Source organism: Phyllostomus hastatus, unplaced genomic scaffold (genome assembly GCF_019186645.2).
Source record: "Phyllostomus hastatus isolate PE091 unplaced genomic scaffold, TTU_PhHast_1.1 phas_scaffold_387, whole genome shotgun sequence".
In the NCBI taxonomy this organism is placed as follows: domain Eukaryota; kingdom Metazoa; phylum Chordata; class Mammalia; order Chiroptera; family Phyllostomidae; genus Phyllostomus; species Phyllostomus hastatus.
The window spans coordinates 766158-786601 of record NW_025334027.1 but is presented as its reverse complement, the minus strand read 5'-3'; the positions used below and the strand labels follow the sequence as shown (position 1 = coordinate 786601).

General features: G+C 62.9%; 1 protein-coding gene across 3 annotated transcripts; it reads left to right on the top strand.

Moving 5' to 3' along the window:
- Positions 1-2339: 2339 nt before the first annotated feature.
- On the top strand, positions 2340-20145 carry LRRC75B (leucine rich repeat containing 75B). Of its 3 annotated transcripts, none has more exons than XM_045819855.1 (6): positions 2340-2357; positions 8318-8566; positions 8704-8833; positions 16301-16429; positions 17816-17931; positions 19364-20145. In XM_045819855.1, exons 2-6 carry the CDS (start codon positions 8508-8510, stop codon positions 19887-19889), a joined length of 960 nt encoding a protein of 319 aa, XP_045675811.1. In that variant the 5' UTR covers positions 2340-2357; positions 8318-8507; the 3' UTR covers positions 19890-20145. The 3 variants fall into 3 exon arrangements, with proteins under 3 accessions (XP_045675811.1, XP_045675810.1, XP_045675809.1); XM_045819854.1 differs by lacking the exon at positions 2340-2357 and adding an exon at positions 4744-5017; XM_045819853.1 differs by lacking the exons at positions 2340-2357; positions 8318-8566; positions 8704-8833 and adding an exon at positions 13744-13969.
- The last annotated feature ends 299 nt before the right edge of the window (positions 20146-20444 follow it).

Below are 20444 nucleotides of genomic sequence, written 5' to 3'. Positions count from 1 at the left end.
TACACATTGGCATGAATTCTCCCAGCACTCCTTCTGCTAAGCAAGGCAGCGAGGGGGTTTGCACAAAGCAAGGTAGGGAGCGGCGGGGGCATTCCTGTACAAGGCCCGTCGGGCGGTGAGTGTGTCATGTGACCACGTGGTGAAGCCTGGCTGGGGCTGGGGGGGTGGGTGCCGCCTGCTCCCTCTGAGCCTGGACTTGCCCCCTGCTGCTGTGGGGCCTTGGGCAACACCGACGATCTGTCCCGATCTGTCCCACAGGAAGGACAGAGGCCTTCCACTTGGGTGCCATGAAGATTAAGTGGGCGGGAAAGTGTGAAAAGCTAGGTCAGTGCTGGCCACGCTGGGCTATGCTGGGCGGGGGTGGGGGGCGGGGGGGGCCACTTGGAGGCCTGTAGGGGGCAGCTGAGAAGCTGCTCAGCCTCTTCCTCAATGTTTCCCCTGTTGACTTCCTTGCAGGCTGTGCTGAGAATGACAGCAGTTACCCTTGAGGTCCCCCTGGTTGGTAGGGGCAGCAGGTGAGGGGCATGACCCCAACAGGGAAGGAGGGGGAAGGTGTCAGAGGTACTGGGTCTCCCTCCCCCAGAAGCAGGTCCCTCCGAAGGGCGGGTGTCTGTCGGTGAGCCCCGGGCTGGCACCCGTCTGGCTCACTCTGTCCTTATTCTGAGGGTCCTAACGCCAGGGCCAGAGGTGGTGACCCAGAGACAGTTTAGAAATGGAGCCCCGACCCCACGTGGGGGGCATCCAGACACCAGTATGGGAGGGCTTTCTCCTCCCCTGGCTCAGGGGGCGGTCACGCAGCAGGCTGCTTACCACCCCACACCCACAGCAGGATTCCCGCCAGCCCCTCGGCTCCACCTTGACAGAATCTGGGCACATGGTTTCTGGCCGGACACTGCACTGCCGCCCCCACCCCCGCCGGCATCTCCTGGTCTTCGGTCCTCCGAGAAGCTGGCACAGGGCTCTCTCCAAAGTGCCAAGCAGGCCCTGCCCCTTGCCGGTGTCCCCAGGGACAGCCCGTATGCTCCGCCCTCAGCCTCTGCGAGACCTGGCAGCCCCCGGGACACACCCTGGGTCCCGGCGGGGGGCCTCCTGGTAGAGACAGCTGTGCTGGCAGGTCTGAGGGACCTGAGGAGCTAACTGGCAGCAGGCAGCGTCTGTTGGGGACACAGGACTTGCCCGTCCTGTGCGGTGGGGCAGGACTGGGTGGGACAGGAGCCCTCCAGGAGCCCATGGCGCAGGCCATGCTGGGTACCTTGGGGGCTTGGTCTCCTTTCTCCAGGGATTGGAGCCATCGACTCAGACGCCCCTCAGGGCCTTCCTCTCTCTCCTCAGGCCCCTGGGTTGAGCAAGCCATGACTTCCTAGGTCCACACTCCAGCCTCCCCTCTCCACACACTCCATCCACCCACCCAAGAACCCAAGTGGGCTCCCCAAGGGGCAGGGGTACCCAGAGCGGCTTAGACTTCCAGGCTGTGCGGGGAGGGTGTGAGCAGCGCTGACCCGCGTCCCCTCCTCCCTGGGCGGGCAGCAGGGAGGCTGGCTCAGCCCCCCACAGGCAGACAAATCCTGCCTTTCGGAAGACACCCTGCTGGGAGACCCGGGCTTGCACTCCCCGCCCCATGTTTTTCTCGAAGACTCCATAAACAATGTCCAAGCCCAGAGGCCTGGTTCCCACGTGTCAGTACCAGGAGGGGAAACCAAGGCCAGAGAGTGGATCGGGCACAGCGCCTGGCCTCAAACCCCGGCCCAGCTCCTCACAACCCCGGGGGGCTTACCTGAGGCCCAGGGGGATCTGGGGCCCAGAAAAGCTCCTGCTCCTCCGCGGCCAGCTCTGGGTTGGGGCACAGCAGGGGAGAAGGAGGCAGCTTTATCTGCCTGGGAAAGTCTCAGCCACATGGAGGCTGCCTTCCCACTCCCAGGGGAGGCGGCTGGGCTGGGAGGCCTGAGGGACCTCAGGAGCCGGAGCCACGCCCCCAGCCCCTGCAGAGCGGTTCAGGGGGGCCTTGGAGCTGGGACTGAGGTCTGTGGATGGGCTTCTCCAAGGAGGAGCAGAGGCGGGGTGGGGGAGGGTGGGGACTGGAGGAATTCACACGCTCACCTAGTCCCTGAAGGGGTCTAGGGGCCAGCCAGGGGGCCCCCTGCACCCCCGTGGGCGGCTGAAGCATTTGAGTAGGGTAGGGCAGGCGGTCCTCTCAAGGAGGTCCGGCCTGGCAGGGAGGAAGGTCAAAGGCTGACATATAGCCAGCAAGGAGGCACGGTGACTTGGCCCGTCACCAGGTGACTAAAGTTCACAACGACCTGGAAGGTGCTGTGACGTGAGAGCAGTGCCTCTCGGAGTCCCCATGGTGGTGGCAGCAGGTAAGGGTGTAACCCGGCGGGGAAGGACAGGTGTGGTGACAGAGGCAGGGGCTCCCTCTCCAGGACTCAGACCCTTCGACCAAGAGCCTCTGCAGGGAGCCCTGTCCCTGTGCAAGGTGTGAGGGTCAGGCACAGCGTCCCGAGACGGTTCCCCAGGCAGCACAGCAGGAGCGCCACCCGCACCAGACCGGGGAGGCCTCGCCACAACCCACAACCCTCAGCCCGATGCCGAGGGATCCTCTTGAAAACACAGCCTGGGGCCTCGGGTCAGAACCAGTTCCACCGCCTACCCAGCAATACTGCTGCCTCGGGCTCAAGGAAACACCCGAACAGCCCAGAAAGGCAGCTCCCCGTGGAGGGCCGGAGCTGGTCCGAAGTCACACAGCCCAGCAGTGCAGGCCTGGCCACCTCACGCCTGCCCCCAAGCTGCTGAGCCTCCCTGACCAGCCCGCCAAGGAGGTCCTCAGTCAGTGTCGGCTCTGGCCCGGCCCGGAGAACCTTGGACACTACTCCGTACTCCCCCGTGCAGTTATCTGCTAAGGGCAAGGACAAGCATCAGCCACTTCCTGAGTCATGGCCCCCACCCAGCTCCCTGGCCACTTGTGTCTGAGCTGCTTGGCATCCCCCAGAGCCCCGTCTCTCACACTGAATCCGCAGCCACCCTGCAAGGCTGCACCACTGGATAGGCAGGAGATAACGTGGCTGAGCAGATAGTGTCACTTGCCCTGGACCATGCAGCCAAAACAGACCTTGTTCTGTCACCTGATGCCCTTGAGCAGGCCAGAGATGCTAGAGCTGAATGGTTTGCCTGGCCACCACCCCGACGCAGACCAGAGGGACTGGGAAAAGACCTGGGACCTATCCCCAAAGGCTGGACACCAGCCAGGAATGCAGGGGATTTGGCCCTGCTCGAGCGGCTGCATTGCAGGGCAGCCAGCTGGGCCAGGTCTGCAGCGGAGACCACAGGGTTCTGCCCCTACCCTGAGCCGGCTCAGCAGTTTTCTCCCTGCCTGGGGTGGCACGGCACAACAGCAGCAGCAGCAGCAGCAGCAGGAGGAAAACAAGAACGTCTGAGTGGGCAGAGGATGGCCCAGCCCCCACAGGTAACCCCAACAAGGAAACCCTGGGCACAGAGAGCTGCCCGCCAGGAGACACAGTCCTCTGCGACCGTCAGCAGCTGCAGGTGCGAGGGGGGAGGGACGAGAGGGAAGGCGGCTCATCACAGGCTCTGCTAACAGAAGTGTAACGGAACACAGAAGGCCCTTTCTCACACGTCCAGTACGTCACATGCTGTCCTGGTCCGCCTCCCCCACATACAGAGTGGGGCCTGGGGGGCAGTGGGTCTGGGGAAACCGTGTTATCCCAGGTGAGGCCTCAGGGACCGGGAGGCAGGTCTCCTCCAGACCCTTTGCCTCCCATCCTAGGCACAAAAAGTGGTGAGCTCCCCATCCCCAGGGATGTGCAAGTCTCACTCACCCAAAGAAACTAAATCTGCCACGAGCAGCCCCCCTACAGCCACCGCCCCAAGCTGAATCTAGGCTGAGCCAAGCGCGTTCCCAGGACACAGCAGACAGGAGCACGAGGAAGAGGAAGACGGAGCAGCCAGCTTGGAGTTTCTCTGTTAATCCTCCAGCCCTGACTAATGGTGGCTATGTCTTCCGAACCCCAGAGCCACAGGGTTGGAATTAGGCCACAGCACCAAACCCATTCGTCAACAGGAAACAGAGGCTTAGGTGGATGTAACCTGGCCATGGTCAGATGGCCCCCAGAGCCCAGACCCGGACCCGGGACCCACCTTGTTGCCCCACCACAGCCAGCCGGCAGCCGGGAGCCACCTACCTCGGGAACAAGAGAGGACCCGGCTCTCAGCGGCTTCCTGACCCCTGCCCACAGCCCAGGACAGGAAGCTTATCAGAGTTGGGGTCGCTTTCACCTGCTGCCCACCCTGGTGGAATAAGGCTGAGAATCCGATGAGGGGAACTTCCCCAAGAGTCGACAATCACTACCTGCCAGAAACTGGCTGAAATACGCCTGAGGTGGCTAGGAAGTGGTGACCCTGGCACAAGCCACCTTGCATCACTCCCGCCGTGGCCACAAACCACAGCCCAGAGGGGCAAGCACAGCCCGAGGACACGTCACCTAACCCCTCCTCCCAGGGACTTCCTCACCCCCCGCCGCCAGATCCTTCCGGGCCTCAGTTTCTCCATGATGCACTCCTCCCTCTGAGTGCCGAGAAGTCTACTTCCTGGGTGCTGTGGCTTCTTCAAAGCCTTCTTCAAAGGCTTTGGGGAAGTCAGGTGGCTCCACCCATCCTCCTCCACCCACACCTGTGGCAGAGTGGGCCAGAAAGCCTGGACAGGCAGTCTCAGCCCCGCTCACCAGACAAGCAATAGGCTCCCAGCCTGACCCTGTCAGGTAAACAGCCGACCTGACCCGTGGACCCCTCTGCCAATCAGTCCGCAGGAGCCCTGCCCCTGCCCCCTAAGGGCAGCCCACTCCCATCGCGCACAAGCGTGAACTGCAGCCGGGAGGAGAAGAGGAGCTGCTCCAGGGCACAGCCAGCACGTGACAGAGAGGGCTGCAACCTAGACCTCCAGATACTCCTGGGAGGCCCCAAGCTCAAGCTCCCCCCACCTTCAATGTCCAGCAGCTCAGAGAGGGTGAGCTATGCTTTGGGGCAGCACAGCACCAGGGGACAGCCAGAGCCCATTCCACCACAGCTCACCTGGCTCCAGGGCTGGTCCTCCCGCTGCACTCCAGCACCGGACTGAGTCCCAGGGCCCTGCTGTGGCCCAACTCCTCCCCTCCTCCCCGTCCTGGCCTGGGGTGGGGGAAGGCTTTAAAGGCACAGGAACCTGTCCAGGTGGGAAGAGGGCTGGCTCCTGGTCCTGTCCCTGTGGCTGTGTGACCTGGGACAGCTGGTGGCCTCTCTGAGCCCAGCAGAGTCCCAAACCCTGAATGACAGACCTGAGCTTTGGGGCTGAGTGAGTTTGGGTTTCCAGCAGAGGCAGGTCAGACCAAGGGTTTCCTGGGAGGAGGTGAGCTCCTCCCCAATGCAGGACATCCAGAGAGGGGTCACATGGCATCAGGCACAGCCAGACGCCCACACCAGCGGGGCTGGGAGTAAAAGGCTGAGGAGCCTGAGCTTCTCACTACAGCTTCGGGGGAGGGGCTGCACCTCTAAGCGCGCCCTCTCCCTGACCCTCGGGGCTGCAGGTGGAGTGTCTAGAGGCTATCTCTCCAAGGACCCTGGTCACTTGGACTAAAGAGACTCATGTGACCCAGGGGAACCTTCCCATAACTTCCAGGTTTCTGGGGTCCACAGCAGGCAGACTGATGGCGGCCACGAGGCAGTGGGGGGGGGGGCGGGACAGATGGGCCACCATTCATCCCCCCACCGGCTGCTGCTCACCCACCGACATGGGGCGGGGCCCCCACAGGGCCGGCTGGCCCAAGGCTGCCTATGCTTCTGAGGTCCATGCGTGGCCTGCTGCTGGCCAGAATGACCACCACTAGCGCAGCCCTGTCTTAAATTCATTCATTCTTCATCCATTCCTCCATTCATCTAATCCTGGCCCATCTAGACTCTTCCCTTGAGGAGCCCCCAGCCAGCCTGTGGATGGACTAGTATGGTCAGCCAAGAAGGAGGGAGACCCCAGGGCCCCGAGGGGGAGGCAGAGCTCGAGGGGTGGGGGACCCAGCCGAGCTGGGGTGGGCCTGGGGACCACAGGTGGCGAGAGCGACTGGAGCCCAGAGGCCAGGCGTGGGCGTGCCTCCGGGAGCGGTGAGAGCGCGAGGGCGGCTCCCGACCTCCGTGGGCCCTTCCCGAGCCCGGAGGTGTCGGGCTGGAAGGGGAGGTGGCTGAGCGCAGACCTCGAAGGCGCCTGGAGCCCAAGGAGGCTGGTGAATGTGTCACGGGGCTGGATAACCCATTAACCCCAGCTCACTCATTAAGACACTGGTGGGTGACCATTAGCCCCTCAGCGGCCCTGCGGCGGGCAGGGGCTGTGGAAAAGAGGGAGTGCTGATGGGGGTGTTGGCTGAGGACTAGCCACTGGCAGAGCTGGGCTCTCTGCGTCCTTGTTCTTTGAAGATCTTTCCTGGGCCGAGCTGGCCTCCAGCCAGGGGCAGCTGTCCAGGCCGCATGGGGGACGCCACCCCACTATCCGGGTGCCTTTCACCTTCTAATCACCCCTGCTTGGCTGGCACCAGCAACCAACCTAGAGTGCCTCGGGGGCCTTGGCCGCACAGGAGGCTCAGTGGGCACCTGGCCCATCCCCTGCTCCGAGAAATGGGCCCACAGTGGCCTCCAAGGCTGTCCCTGTTCTGCGGGCTTGGATCTGCCTCCCCTCTGTGCCTGGGGAAACCAGGAACTAGGGGAGGAAGAAGGGTGCTCCCAGCACAAGGAAACTGTGGCCCAAGAGGGCAAGGCATTTGCTTAAAGCAGGGCAGTGACCCATGACAGGGGGAAGGCCCCGAGTCTACTTCCTCCTGCGGCCTCTGTCCTGCCGCACCCTGCTGCCAGCCAGGTCCTGGGAGTGGCTGTGCCCGAGTTCCAGGAAGTGCCAGGTGGACCTCCTGCCCCTGGTGGACCCCAGCTGGTAGAGGCATGATCTTCCAAAACGCAATCATGAGCTCAACAGGGAGTGGGCCAGACAGGCAGGTCTGATCAAGACGCAAGCAGGGCCTGCGTCAGCCCCGAGAGCCGCTGGGACAGGGTTCAGAGCTTGCTGGGAGCCAGGAGATTGGCATCGCCCAGCACATTCTGTGTCTCCTGGCATCTGCACCAAGGAGGCATTTGGAAGACTGGCTGAACAAAGTGTCTGCGAGTCCAAGCATCACAGCATCTTAACTGCAGGACCACAGAATCCCGAGGGCTTAGTCTCGGACCTCCCATCTCCCGCACTTCCTTGCCCCTCTCACTCCTGCCCCGGCGGGGAGCGCGCTGTCCCTAGAAACAGTGAGGCTGGGTGGGTGCTGGGCACGTTCTCCCCGGCGCCAGGCTCCAGTTTGCCTCCTTCCGACGTTTTCTGCAGCTGTTGCGGGTCGGCCTGCTTCAGACGGCCTGCCCGCCACCGCCTCAGGCCACAGGACAGAGAAGTAGGGGCCACCCTGTGGCAGCTCGGCCACCGCCTGCCAGAGTCCTGCAGGCCACGGGAAGGGATGAAGAAAGACTCCAGCCTGGGGAAAGGTGGGGTTGTCCGGTAGTGGCAGGGAGGTGAGCTCGGGGTCAGAGTCCCGTGCCCCCAGAGCCTGGCCACCACCCGCTGGCGCCATTTCCAGCGTTCACCCATCCGGCACCCACTTTTGATGTGAGGACGGAGGCTGGAGCTTGGCCAGATACGTGCGCCTCCAGAGATACCAGCTTGTAAGCACCTGGAAACGGCCAGCGGCAGGGCCAGTCTGGCACTTGGTGGACCCAGTCCAAGTCCCACACTCAGAGGCGGGACGGCAGCATGACCAAGGGCATGGGCTCCGCGGTGCCTGGGCTCAGACTCTCCCTTAGCCGCGGATGGCCCAGCGTCTCTTCTTCCTGCCTCGGTTTCCTGGCTGGAGAGCAGGGGTCACTGAAACAGTCGTTGGGGGTATGGGTGGTAGGCAGTTACACAGACAGACATGAGCAGGACAGGGACAACGGGCCAGACACAGGTCAGCAGGGTGGCAAACCCTGGGTGCCTGGCAGTGAAACAGGGACCGTGCCCCCAGGGGAACCTTCCTCCCCTGGCATATTGCTGGTCACTCGGGTCAGATCCCCTGACCTTTCCTATCGCTGGTCATCCAGTTTGGACCCTCCCTTGCCCTGGCATGTCACTGGTCACACAGCAGGCCCACTCCGAGGAGGGACAAGGAGCTGAAGAGTGGCCACTGTGGCGACTCCCAGGCAGGCCCTCCCACGGCCGCTCCCTTCAGCATTGAGCCCTAGAGATAACATCTAGGCCTCGGCTGTGCTTTTGCTGCAGGCCCAGAAAAGCAGCAAAACCAGACAAGTGAGGCCGTGGCTGACATGAGGACGAGCTGCAGTGACAAACAGCCGCCCACCTCCCCCTGCCCTGCCCTGGCTCCCGTGAGCAGAGACCACGGCCCTGAAAGGACACAGCTGAGAAGGTGATGAGCGTTCTGCTGGGATCCTCCCCGGAGGCCTCCAGATAGATGCCCTGGAGAGGAGGACCCAGCGCCAGGCCCTCGCCTTCCCCCACCTTCTCCCCCAGGTATGTTTCCCCCCTCCCCTCCCTCCTAAACTTGAGGGCCCTTCCTTCCCCTCTGTAACTTGCTTCCTGAGCCCACTTCTTCTACGGCTCACTTCTCCTAGCTCGGTGACTTTCTAAAAATAAACTTCCTCTTACAGAGTCCCGGCTCTGAATTCTGTCCTAGCCAGAACTCAAGTCCCCGGGTTGCTGAACCGAGGTCCCGTGTCACTCCAGCGGTGTGACCCTGGCACTGCTTCGCTACCTGCAGATTCGCTGAGACAGCGCACAGTAAGTACACGCTACCTCCAAGGCTCCGACACCCTCGCCTGCAGCCGCCTGCGTCCCTGCCTGACGAGCAGCTCAGAGCTTAGGGGTCAAAAGTGCCCCACTCCTGGCTGCCTGGCTCTTGCTGCCCACAGACCCTGCACAGGTAGTGTTTATCACATAACCTTGTCATTACCTGCGGTGTCTGGGACCTGCAGGGGTTGGGGGAGGATGTCTGGGTCCCTTCCACACCCAGGACCCCACCCCTGCTCACAGCCTGGACTCCCTGACAGCCGAGCAATCTCGTCTTCGCAGCCACAGCCTCGAGGGTCCCACGCCCAAGCCCACTTGTCACCTTGCCCCAGCTACTACCTCCCCCGACCCCGAGTTTTCCACGCACACCTGCTCAGCCTGCCTGGACTTCCAGGAGCCCTGTCCCCACTGGGAGACGGAAAAGCGGCCCCATACTAACCCTGACAAGCTCAGGGCAGGTCTGCGTGGGGGACTTACAAACTCGGAGACCTAGAGTAACCACACAGAGTGGCCTGAAATTAATTTTCTAGCTGGACTCAAGTTGTGGCGGATGGTCATGTCCTAGGCCGGCATCTTTCTCGACAGAGGCCAGTCTTCACCTTAAGTGAGTCTGTCCCTGTCTTTTTGCAGCTAGGCTAACACACCTTTAGACTGTCTGGGTGATTTCCTCTTCCCAGACCCTCAGGGCACAATGTCCCAGGAGGGTAGAGACCACGGAGCCCTCGCAGCTGCTGTGCACTGTTGGCTGTCCCACGCCCACCTGTGTCAAAGAAGTATGTGTCTGTTTGTTTTACTTTTTACCCAGCCCCAGAGATTTCCCCCACCCCAGACACCCCCACCCCTGCTTGGCTTTCTCCTGCCTCCTTACTCTACCACCAGTGAACTTCACGCCAAGGGGGAAGACACCACCAGTGTCTTCCCCCTTGACTCTGGCGCACAGAAGAAGTGGTCAAACTGCCGAAGTCCACCCAGATCTTGCTTCCTGGCAATTGTCATCAGTTTGGTGCAGATAAAGTCATAAAAATTCTTGTAGGTTTGGATATTTCTTATGTTGTTGGCCCCCTGTTTGCCGCACTCTTAGGCCTCTCTCACCTCTGCAAGCTGGACTCGGTTACTCTCCAGCTGAGGCCTGATCAAACTCCCTGTCGCCAGGGATTCCAGACGCCTCAGATGGACATGCCCAAGCCTGAGCTAAGCCACTACCCTCCCCAGGCCCTCCCACCCCAGCCACTTTAGCCAGAGTCTAGCCTAGAGCGCCCCTACCTCCTCACTCCTCCCATCCAGTGGCCCCTACCTCTCCACCCACTCAGGGCCATATCTGAGCTTCCCCCCATCTCCCCTCGGACCACTTCCTCCCACCTGGCAGCCCCCCCCATTCCCTACTGCAGCTCCAGAGCTCAGCCTGCTTAGCTGAACATGCCCCTCCCCCCGCCCTGAAATCCCTTCAAAGTCCTGCTTTGGTCCAGAATGTATCTGCACCTGGGACTCCACCCCTTCCTCTGTGCGCCGTTCTGCTGGGACTTCACGCCAGCCCTCTTCTCTCACACCCCGGCCTCAGTGTCCCCTCCCACAGAAGCCCTCCTCCATCTCCAGGTCAGGTGCCTTTCTGGGCCGCTGCTGCGTGGAGAAGCTCCCCGCCTCTGTGGGTAGCTGTCGGCGCGACCTGGTGTGTCTGCCTCAGTCTGCGCAGCACCCACAGTCCCCAGCGATCGCCACTGAACGGAGGGGTGAGGGCTTCGGGTGGCCAGGCGGGTCCGGGAGAGAGCCACGGGAGAGCCATTCGCAAAAAGAGCAGGCGCAGCGACCCAGCACCACCGTGTGCCAGACCCGTTCCTCGTTCTGTCCGACCCCGCAACGCCTTTGCCGGGTGGACTTCTTATTTCCCCCATTTTACAGATGAGGAAACTGAGGCTGGCAGAGGTTGAATACTGTCTGCCCTAATTGGTGTCCACCCAGGGGCTTGGAACGTGACTTTATTTAGAAATAGAGCCCCTGCGGATGCCATCACTTAAGGTGACGTCATACTGGATTCCGGTGCAGCTCCAAATTCGATGGCTGGTGAAAAGAGACAGACACTGAGGGCAGGATGGTGGAGGCGGAGGGTGCAGGGGCAAGTCAAGGAAAGTCCAGAGCTGCCAGCAAAACAAGGGCAGAGGGATCCTTTCCTGGGGCCTTCGGAGAGAGCTCGGCCCTGCCGACGCCTCGCTTTCAGCCATCTTCCGGCCTCCAGAACTCTGACAGAACCAGTTTCTGTTGTCACCAGCCACCCAGTGTGTGGTCATTTATTCTGTGGCCACAGAAAACTGACACAGCTACCTACTTGTCCGAGTTTGCACGCCCCCCAGGTGGCAGATCCGGGGCATTGGGACCCAGGTCCGGCGGAAGCCTGACATCCCGGCCCCGCAGAGCTGGCTCCTGGAGGCAGCGCCTCCGCAGAGCATCCTTCCTCCTCGTGAGCCCCAAACCACCCTGCGCTCTTCTCGGCAGGGGCCACCAAGAGACCCAGTGTCATCTGGCTACTTGCTGAAGTACCCTCAATCCCGGGCTTGGGCTATCCCCCATGTGGACAGAGAAGAAGCTCAAAGGTCTAGTTCCAGTCACAGCCACAGCCCGTCGCCCAACCTGCTGAGTCATCTGGACCTTGGTTTCCTGTCATTCCCTCCGGGCTACCACATGGGCGGCCAAGGGCTTGGGAAGCCAAAGGTGTGGCAGCCCCCCACTGACCCTGTGGTTACCCCAAGAAGGGTTGGGGACTGGCTATTTCCCCTCAACTCTCTGGTTTTCCAGCCTCTGCCTCACCGGCTGTCCAGTGCCTAGGGCGGCCCCTCGAGGCCTGTTCTAAGCCCCTGAACCTCCACATCAGCCCTGGGGGCCAAGAGGGCAAGGTCACGACCCCGACCCTGTGGGGTCGCCACAAGCACAGCTCTGCTACCCAGGTTGACTCCGGGAAGTGGGGCCAGCAGCCTTTAGTCCAGGACACATGAGGACTGGCGGGGGAGACGGACACCACTCCTATGTCACAGCTCCGGCTCTGGGGGCTCCTGCCCGAGTCAGGTTAGGTCAGAAAGAGTCCCCAGGAGCCGGGCTTAAGCACCCCCAGTAGAGGGCTGAGCCCCCTCTAGACCAGCCTCCCTCCTTTCCTGGAAAAATGTCCTCTAGGAAGCTCCCAGCCAGGGACGCAGATGGTGGGGTCAGGAGTGAGGGGTAGGCTCCACTGGACTCGAAGCTCGGGGCACTCCCCCCGTGCCACTGCCTGGTTAGCCCCTTCAGGGTGCGAGGCGAGGCTCGCCCCTCCTTCCCCTCACCCCGCACCCCACAGCCCCACCTCAGTCTCCTCACTTTTGAGGTGACAATATCCTGGCCTGGCTCAACCTCTGGAAGGATAAGATCAGGATCTGGGAGTCATCCCAGCTCTGGCTCGGCCCTGAGTGTGTGGGGGAGGGAGGGGAGTGTCTTACCAGGCTGCCAGCTCTGGACAGGGCGTCCGAGAGGTCCCTGGGGCTCTGGGGCCGCTGCTTGAGTCTCTGGCCCTGTCACCACCACGTCAGTTTAGAGACAGCGCTGAGGGAAGGCAGTCCGGGAAGTCGTGCAGGTTTGCCAGAGAGGAAACCTGTGCTGCCAAGGTGGCCCCAGGACAGCGCTGGCCATGGAAGCGGGAGCGGAGGCCCCTGGGTCCAGCCAGCAGTTGCCAGGACAGGGGAGAGCCCAGGATAGAGAGGCCCCGGGAATAGGTCCAAGGGGTGTGTCCAAGGGGCATCCCCTAGTGGGGGTGTCACACTAGGGGAGGAGGTTCAGTGAGTGCTCAGGGGGTAAGGACACTGCCTGTCTCAGGGGCTCAGCCCCGGGGGACCAGCCCTGGGGGACCGCACAGCCCAACGCCCAGTCCCCAGACAGCCTGGGGCAGGCAGTGCTCCATCTAATGCAAGGAGCCTGGCTCTGCCCTCATGTCACCACGTGCCCTTGGATGGTCTCCCCTCACCTCCCCACCGCCCTTTCTGCGTCTGTGTCCAGACGCACTAACCTCACAGGCTGGACACGGCCTTCTTGCTGTGGCAGTTGGGGGCTGGAGCCTAGTGCCCCAAATGCCTTCTACCCAAGGAATGTGAGAGGCCCAGAGCTGGGAACACTGCTTGAGATGGGCAGGTCCCTAGTTCAAGCCTGGTCCTGGAGGAGCCAGGGCTCCCTCTTCTCACACTGCCCACCACCTCTTATCAGGCAGGAAAACCCGAAGGCAGGAGCAGGTGCGATTGCCTGCCGCCAGCCTGCCCAGAGCAGAGCTGGGCTTAACCATTAACCAGCATTCCTCATCCCGTTTATCTCCCAGGTCTGAGGTCAGAGGCCTGGGCCAGAGGGGGCCGGCTCCACCCGGCCTGCCCAGCCCGTCCCCAACCAAAACCAAGCAGGGCGGGGCGGTAAATAGTTGTCATTGCAGGGGTGTGCGGGTCAGATACTACAATTGCCCTCTGCAGGGGTGATTCCCGAAAGCGTGTCCTGGCACTGCCTAAAGCTGGCAAACGTTCAGTGGAACCCTCATCCATCCCGCCCCGACTCGAAGTCCAGTGCTCTTTACACCGCCAAAGCCACTGTTCCACAGTCGTCGCTGGGGCCAGAAGGGTTTAGAGGCGCCAAGCGCCACCTCGTCCTGGCTGCGCTCAGCGACTGCCCCGGGCAGAACAGAGCTCCAGAGCCCAGTCTAGCACAGGCGAGGGACTGTCTTCCAGCAAGATCCCCCAAACCAAGTGCTTGGGAACTCTGGGGCGCCGGCAGGACCCCTCACGCCCTCCGTTCCAAGGCTGTGGCCCGGCAGGGATGCGTAGCCTCGGACCCAGCGTTCCCCAACCCGCGCATCTCGGGCCGGGGGCGGGGCCGGAGCGGGCCGAGGGCGGGGGCCGGGGGCGTGGCTCAGGCCGTCTGGCCTCCCGCCCACTGAGCGCCAGCCGCGCCGCGGCCATGGGGGCGCGGCTGGGCCGGCGGTGCGGACCCGCGGCTGGCTCCGAGGCCGGGGCGGCGGCGGGGTGCGGGCCCGCGCCCTATGAGCGCCGGGTGCGCTGGCTCCGCGAGATCCAGTCCACGCTCCGCGAGCAGCGGCCGGAGCGCGCCCGGCAACTGCTGCGCCTCCTGCGCCAGGCGAGAGAAGGAGAGGGCCCGCTGGAGCTGGAGGCCAGGGAGGGGCCCGGGGCTGCGGGCAGCGGGCCTTGAAGGGGCCGGGAGGCAGGCCTGGCCCCGGACGGAAGGGCGGGATGGCCCGGCGGGATCCGAGGGGAGGGTACCGCTGGCTGCCCGGGTGGGAGTCTGGTCTGTGCGAGAGAGAAGGCGAGGGAGGGAGGGCAGCAGGCTCGAGAGAAGGCCACTGAAGCCGGGAGAACTGTGAGTGTGGAGGGGAGGGCAGCTTCGAGGTTGTGCCTCCAGGGTTTGAGGTCAGTTGTGGGTGGAGGATGCTCCAAGCTGGGAGGTAAGAGCCCGGGTTCAGGCCTTGGCAGGAAAGGCGTGGTTGCTGGGAAGAGTGGCAAGTGTGGGCATCTTGTACTGATGGGCAGTGGGAAGCCCTCTGCTCTCCCTTCCTCCAGGGTGAGGGGAAGCACTCGACCCTGAGGGGCAACTCACACCCGTTGAGTGCTCACTCCCACTGAGTACACACCCCTGGCATCTGCACATCACACCACATCTGGACAGGCCAGGGCTCTGGTCCCACACACACCAGGTGCCTGAGTCCCAGATCCCAAGCGCTGGGTTGCTGTACCCCTGGGTCCTGGTCCCAGCATCACCACTAGGCAGGCCACTTGCCTCTCTGCACACACCCCTACCCCCTACCTCATCCTGTGAGCTGACATCAGCCGAGCATATCTTTGGCCTGCAGGTGGATGATTAGAGATGGGAAGTGAGGCTTGCAGAAAAGTGGTGAGCCGAGGACCACAGAGCAGTTTGGGGACCAGCCAAGGCCACAGCCCAACCTCCATTCTCCCAGCCCTGCTTCTGCTGCTGCACTCCTCTCTGGGCTCAGCAGGCTGGAAAGGTGGGGCTGGCCCTTTAAGAGGAGCTGTCCAGACCAGCAGAAAGCAGGCTGTGGTCTGGGGCCCTGTCTAGGTCAGCCTGGGCTCACCAGCCACCCCTCCCTTTTGGATCCTCCCTAGCTGGCATCTGTGACATGAACCCGAATGGGGTTTAAAATGCAAACAGCAGAGCAGCAGTGAATCAGCCGACTACCCAGAGGCACAGATCTCTATCTGGGATGGCATCTGGAGCCCAAGGCACCGGCTGGGCATTGTAGCTGGGAAACCAGCTAGGTTGCACCATTATGTCCCAGAGGTTGGGGTTCCAGGCCCATTGAGAGGCTGGTCCTGCCCCATGACCCCCAGGGACTCTGCGATCATGGCCTTTGGGCATTCTTTCCTGGCCTGTCTTCCTGTGCGAAGTGGGGCTTATGCCTCGAACGTGTCACCCTCTGGCTTGGGTTGGGGGAGCCCACGTGGGTTCTGAAGGCCCCTTCTGGCAGTGCCTGCCCCATCAGCTTGCCAGTATATCCTCTAACAGGACCCTCTGAAAGGTGGTTTAATGACACACAGGAACTGTGTGAGCAACAGGGAGTCAAGGACTAAAAGCAAGAAGGCCAGGGGCTCTGGCAGTGGGGTCTCTGCAAGGGATGAGAGCTTTGGAGGCTGGACAAGGAGGCTCGTGGGCCAGGGAGGGCAGATGCCAGGCTTCAGAGAGTCCTAAGACTGCAGACTGTGCAGGTGTGTCATAGAACCCCTCAGGCAGCCTTAGGGTGGAACTGGGAGGGGGCCGGTCGGCCCGCACCCCAGGAGCAGGCTGTTGGATGAGGTGTGACCCTCCCTGAGCAGAGGGAAGGAAGAGCTGGGCGGAGACAGATTCCTGGCCCCTGGGAGGATGGGGATGGTGACACCTCTTACTGATCAGGGACACAGGTGGGGCCAGCCTCAGGGCAGGAGAGGAACACACCCAGTCTGAGCTGAGGGAGAGGCCCACCCCCACAGGAAGGGCCTGGACCTGTGGGCAAACCCATCATGGCAGGAGCTGGGGTGGGGGTGGGGGTTGGGGTGCACTTGGAAATAGGTGGAAGAGGCAAAGGGCCCAAATGGAATACAGGAGGACAGTGGCCTTTGAGGGTCATCAGAGGAACCCCCAAAGAATCCCCCACACAAACCCATCTCCAGAAAGGGCAAGGTGGCACCGCATGGTGTTTCAGCTCCAGGGAAGCAGTCTAAGGCTCTGGGAACTGCTTACCACCTCCCTGAGGCCCCTGCTGCACGGACTCTCTCCCCACCAAAAAGACCCACTTGCCCTTGGACAATCGGTCCACTGTCACCTGGGGGAGACTCCAGCAAACGTAGGCAGAGAGAGGGAGAGGGGGAATGGACATGAGGGGCTCTGGCTGGCTGGGAGGAGGTCTGGAGAAGGCAGACCTGGCTCTTGGTTCACTCAACTCTTCACCACCCACAGGACCTGGGCCTTGAGGGGACCCTCCTCACTGACATCCTCTACAGGAATGTGGCCTTCCTCAACCTGGTGGACCCCATCTCCCATGACCTGCTTGTGAACTTGGCCCGGGACCTGCAGTGCCCCAAGACGGTGAGGCTAGTAGGCAAGGACCTCAGGCTGGGCAGTTTGGTGGACAGGGGTCATGAGAGCCCAGGGCTGGGGGTGAAGAGCTTGGGTCCCCACTTGGCTTGCTTTAAGGCCTTAGGTGGGTCACTGCCCCTCTCTGGGACCTGCTACCAGTTTCGGTGTATTAGGCTGGCCAGCAACTAGGGCAAGTGTGAGCTGTGCTGGGCAGACCGTTTCCTGAGTGACAGCACTGTGCGCCAGGCCCTGAGACCCAGGCAGGAAGTTGTATGGGGACACAGAATGTTCTGACAAATGCACTGGTGGACCCAGACTCCCAGCCTCAGTCCCTGGGCCAGGAGAGAGCTGCCCTCCCCCATCCACACGTCCCCATTTTGTAGGGATACCCTCAGGGACAAGTACTCACTGCTTCCCACAAACAAGTCCCTCCTCGTATGGAGCAGCATCTGCCTCCAGCAGCCTCCCCCCTCCTCCCCCCTTGTATCCCATCTGCCCGGGACCCCACTCTGGCAGCACCTGCAGACACCCTCCTGTGAGCACAGCAGGTGCTGTGCTCCTGACACAGCCTGCGGCCAGCTCCCAGCCCCCACCCCTTCACCACAGTGAGCCCGTGTGAAACCAGGGTGCCCGCTACAGGCCCTGTCGGTTCTGGAACCCCCACACCTATGAGCAGCTGTCACCAAGGATCTGACGTGGCCTAGAGCCTTCACAGTGACCGCTGGGGCCTGCTGCCACAGTGTGCGAGCTGTGAACGGGGGCTGGATACAGGACATATGGGTAGCGGAGCGTGCTCAGTGCCAGCCTGTGGGAAGCAGGGAACCCCTGCTTTCTGCCCAAACGAGGCCTGCACACGGGCCTACTGAGGACCAGGAGAGAGCCAGGTGCCGGTGCTGCAACACGCTCACCCCCCAGCCCTGGCGGCGCAGACCCAGGGCCCACGGGCGAAGTCCGGGTTGGGGAGTGAGAGGAAGAAGAGCGTGCTGACCTGACTGGCTCCTATGCTCTGGGGTGGCGTCAGGGGGGCCGAGGCTCCCTGGGGGGCCGGGTCCTGCCTCCCCTGTGGCAAGTCCCGGGGGAGCGCCGAGGGTGGGCAGAGAGCCGGCCGATAGCCTGAGACGCTGGCCCTGGGCCTGAGGACGGGGAACAAGGGCCCATTGTCTGGGCTTCCTCCCGCTGGGCACTGTGGGCCTCAGACCCGCCTGTCCAGCTCCCAGCGGGCAGCCTCTCCTGGCTCTGAGCCAGGCCGTGGCCAGGTGGGGGGTGGGCAGGGGAGACCGGTGGGCAGCTCAGTGGTCCATGATGAATGACTGCTCTACTGCACACTTGGGCCCCCAGGGCCCAGAGGGTGGGCGGGGGGCTCGACCTCCGCCTGACAGCACTGTCTCCTGACAGGACCACGAGCTCTGGAAGTCCTCGGACAAAATTTGCCGGCAGCTCATCTACCACCTCACCCCTCACTCCAAGTGGCAGAGAGAGTCCAGCCTGCCCCAGAAGAAGACCCAGAGCTGGTAAGGGAGTCCAGCCACAGCCCTGCGTCACACCACGTAGGGTCCCTTCCCAGGCTGATGGGGACAGGCGGGACCAGCCCTAGGGGAGTACCCAGGCTTCTCCCAGAAAGAGGCTGGTGCCTGAAACCCCATCCTGTGGGCCCCTCACCCTCGTCTGCATCATGGCCTCAGCCCTGGAGGCCAGCCGGGCTGACGGCAGCAGACCCACCACCCCAAGCTGCAGTGTCTGCCTCCTGCCATCCACTCACAGAGGCCTCTGTCTCTGGCCTGTCACGGGGCCTGGCCCCCCTGGACCAAGGTGACCTTTGTAGGTGTCAGGTTGTGAGGGAGACAGACTCGGGGTTATGAGTCCCATGTTACTAGGAAGGGAAATGAGGCTGAGAGGGCCAAGTGGCGGGCCCAAGGCCGCCCTGCCCTGATTTTCCTGCATCCCTTTGGGAATTCTGTGCCGGGCTGCCTGAAGCTCAGGCGTCCACAGCTGGCCCGACAGTCCACTCTGCCGTGGGACCCTCCTGTCCCCGACTCCAGCATAGCCCACAGCCACACGCAGCTCAGGAACTGACCACGGGCACTGAGACCCAGAGGCCCAGGGACCCCCACCTCCCGTTGGGCCTGGCGGCTTATGCTGAGCCTGCAGCTCACAGCGTCGGCCCGTGGCTCGGGGCGTGGTCCTACTGTCCTCCGCCCCTAGTCAGGCCAGCCTGCATAGTGGGTCACACTCAGTGACAGGAGAGGCTGCAAGGGGGTTCCAGGTCAGCGGGGACCCTCCCCAGTCTCTAAACTGCCTCTCCAGCTTAGAATACAGAAAGCCCTCCTTCCTCACTACCCTGGGCCTGTCCCCTCTCTAGCCCCAGGGCTGGGGGACCAGCTCGATACCCTGTCACCCTCATCTCTCCCTAAGGAATGTCTGTCCTGACCCCCAAAGCATCGACCTTAGTGGACGCATGTGGAAAAAACGTGTGGGCTCAGGAGTGGGAGCACCGTGGTCTGGAGACCCGGCTCCCCGCTTGGTGGTGTGTGAGCACATATGAGAGAGACTCATCACCTCTCTGAGGGTCCATGTGCTCCTGTGTGGAATGCAGTAATCACCTGCCCCACTGGGTTGGCATAAAAATAAGTGAGCCAAGGTGGCAGTTGGGGCACTGCAGGGACACAGGTTTTTGTAGCAGCGCACGGAGCCTTACCAGGCGTGGGTTCGATCCTCGCAACAGCCAGGTGCCCTCCCCCCAAAGGGAAACAGGCGCAGAGAGGGTCTGAGCTTCACCCACAGCCACTCACTCTGAGTGGCAACTTGGTCCCAGCTTGGCTGGGCTGCAGGGCCTGGGCCTCCCCACCCCACTGGGCTGCCCCAGTGGGTCACTGTCTGTGGCCAGTGGGCCTGCCTGGGCCACGGGCCCTTGTGCAACCCACTTCCTTTGCAACCTCCCCACAGCCTCAAGAGCAGCCTCCAGAAGACTCTGCCAGCAGGGGAGACCGTGAACCTTTCAGGGATCCCGCTGTCCATGCGAGATGTGGAGCACATAAAACGCTACCTGGGCGGCCAGGGCGCTGGGCTCACTGTGCTGGACCTGAGCTTCACGGGACTGAGCGACCAGCTACTGCACCTGCTGCTGCCCAGCCTCTGGGCGCTGCCCCGCCTCTCCCAGCTCCTGCTCAACGGCAACCGGCTGACACGGGCCGCGGCCCGCGAGCTCACCGAGGCCGTCAAGGACAGCACCAAGTTCCCTGCGCTGGCCTGGGTGGACCTGGGCAACAACGAGGACGTGGCCTCCCTGCCCCAGCCCCTGCTGGTCGGCCTGCGCCGGCGGCTGAGCCAGCGCACCTCACTCCCCACCATCCACGAGGGCTTGGACCTGGAGTCTGAGGGCAGTGCAGCCGGGGCCACCACTGCGGCCTCCACCTGGGGCTCTGCAGCTGCTGGGCCAGGGTCTGAGTTTCAGGCCTGCTGCACCAGGTGACTGGTGCAGCTCTGCCCTGGCTCCTGCTACCTGATTGACAGTACTCCCAAACACATGGGGTGGGGGCAATGGGGACCCTGGAGGCCCCCCAGGCCCCCAGAGATCCAATGCTCAGCCTGGGATTAAGGGGATGGACGGAGAATGGGCTCATCAGAGGCTGGAGGGTCTGCTCAGTCGGGGGTCTCAGCCTTTCCTCGGCAGGCAGGGTCCAGCGCCGGCTGCACAGACCTCACAATAAAGGGCGCTGCTCCCGCTGCCTCAGCCTTTCTGCATCGTGGACACCGAGCACCAGGCCGGCCCTGCTGCTGGGGGTGGGAGGGGAGAAGGGGGAGCCGAGTGCCCACGGACCCTGCCCGTCCAAAAGGGAGGGACCAAGCTCACACTGACCTGCCTTCAGGTGCTCCCTGGGCAGAGACCAAGGTGTGGGGGGCAGGTCCATCTCTGCACTGGGGAGTTAGAGGAGCCCTCCAGGGACCTGGCCCTCACATCTGGGCAGGGCCTGGTCAGGCTGGGGAGGGGCACGCTGGAAGCCCAGTGAAGGTCAGCACTCGGAAT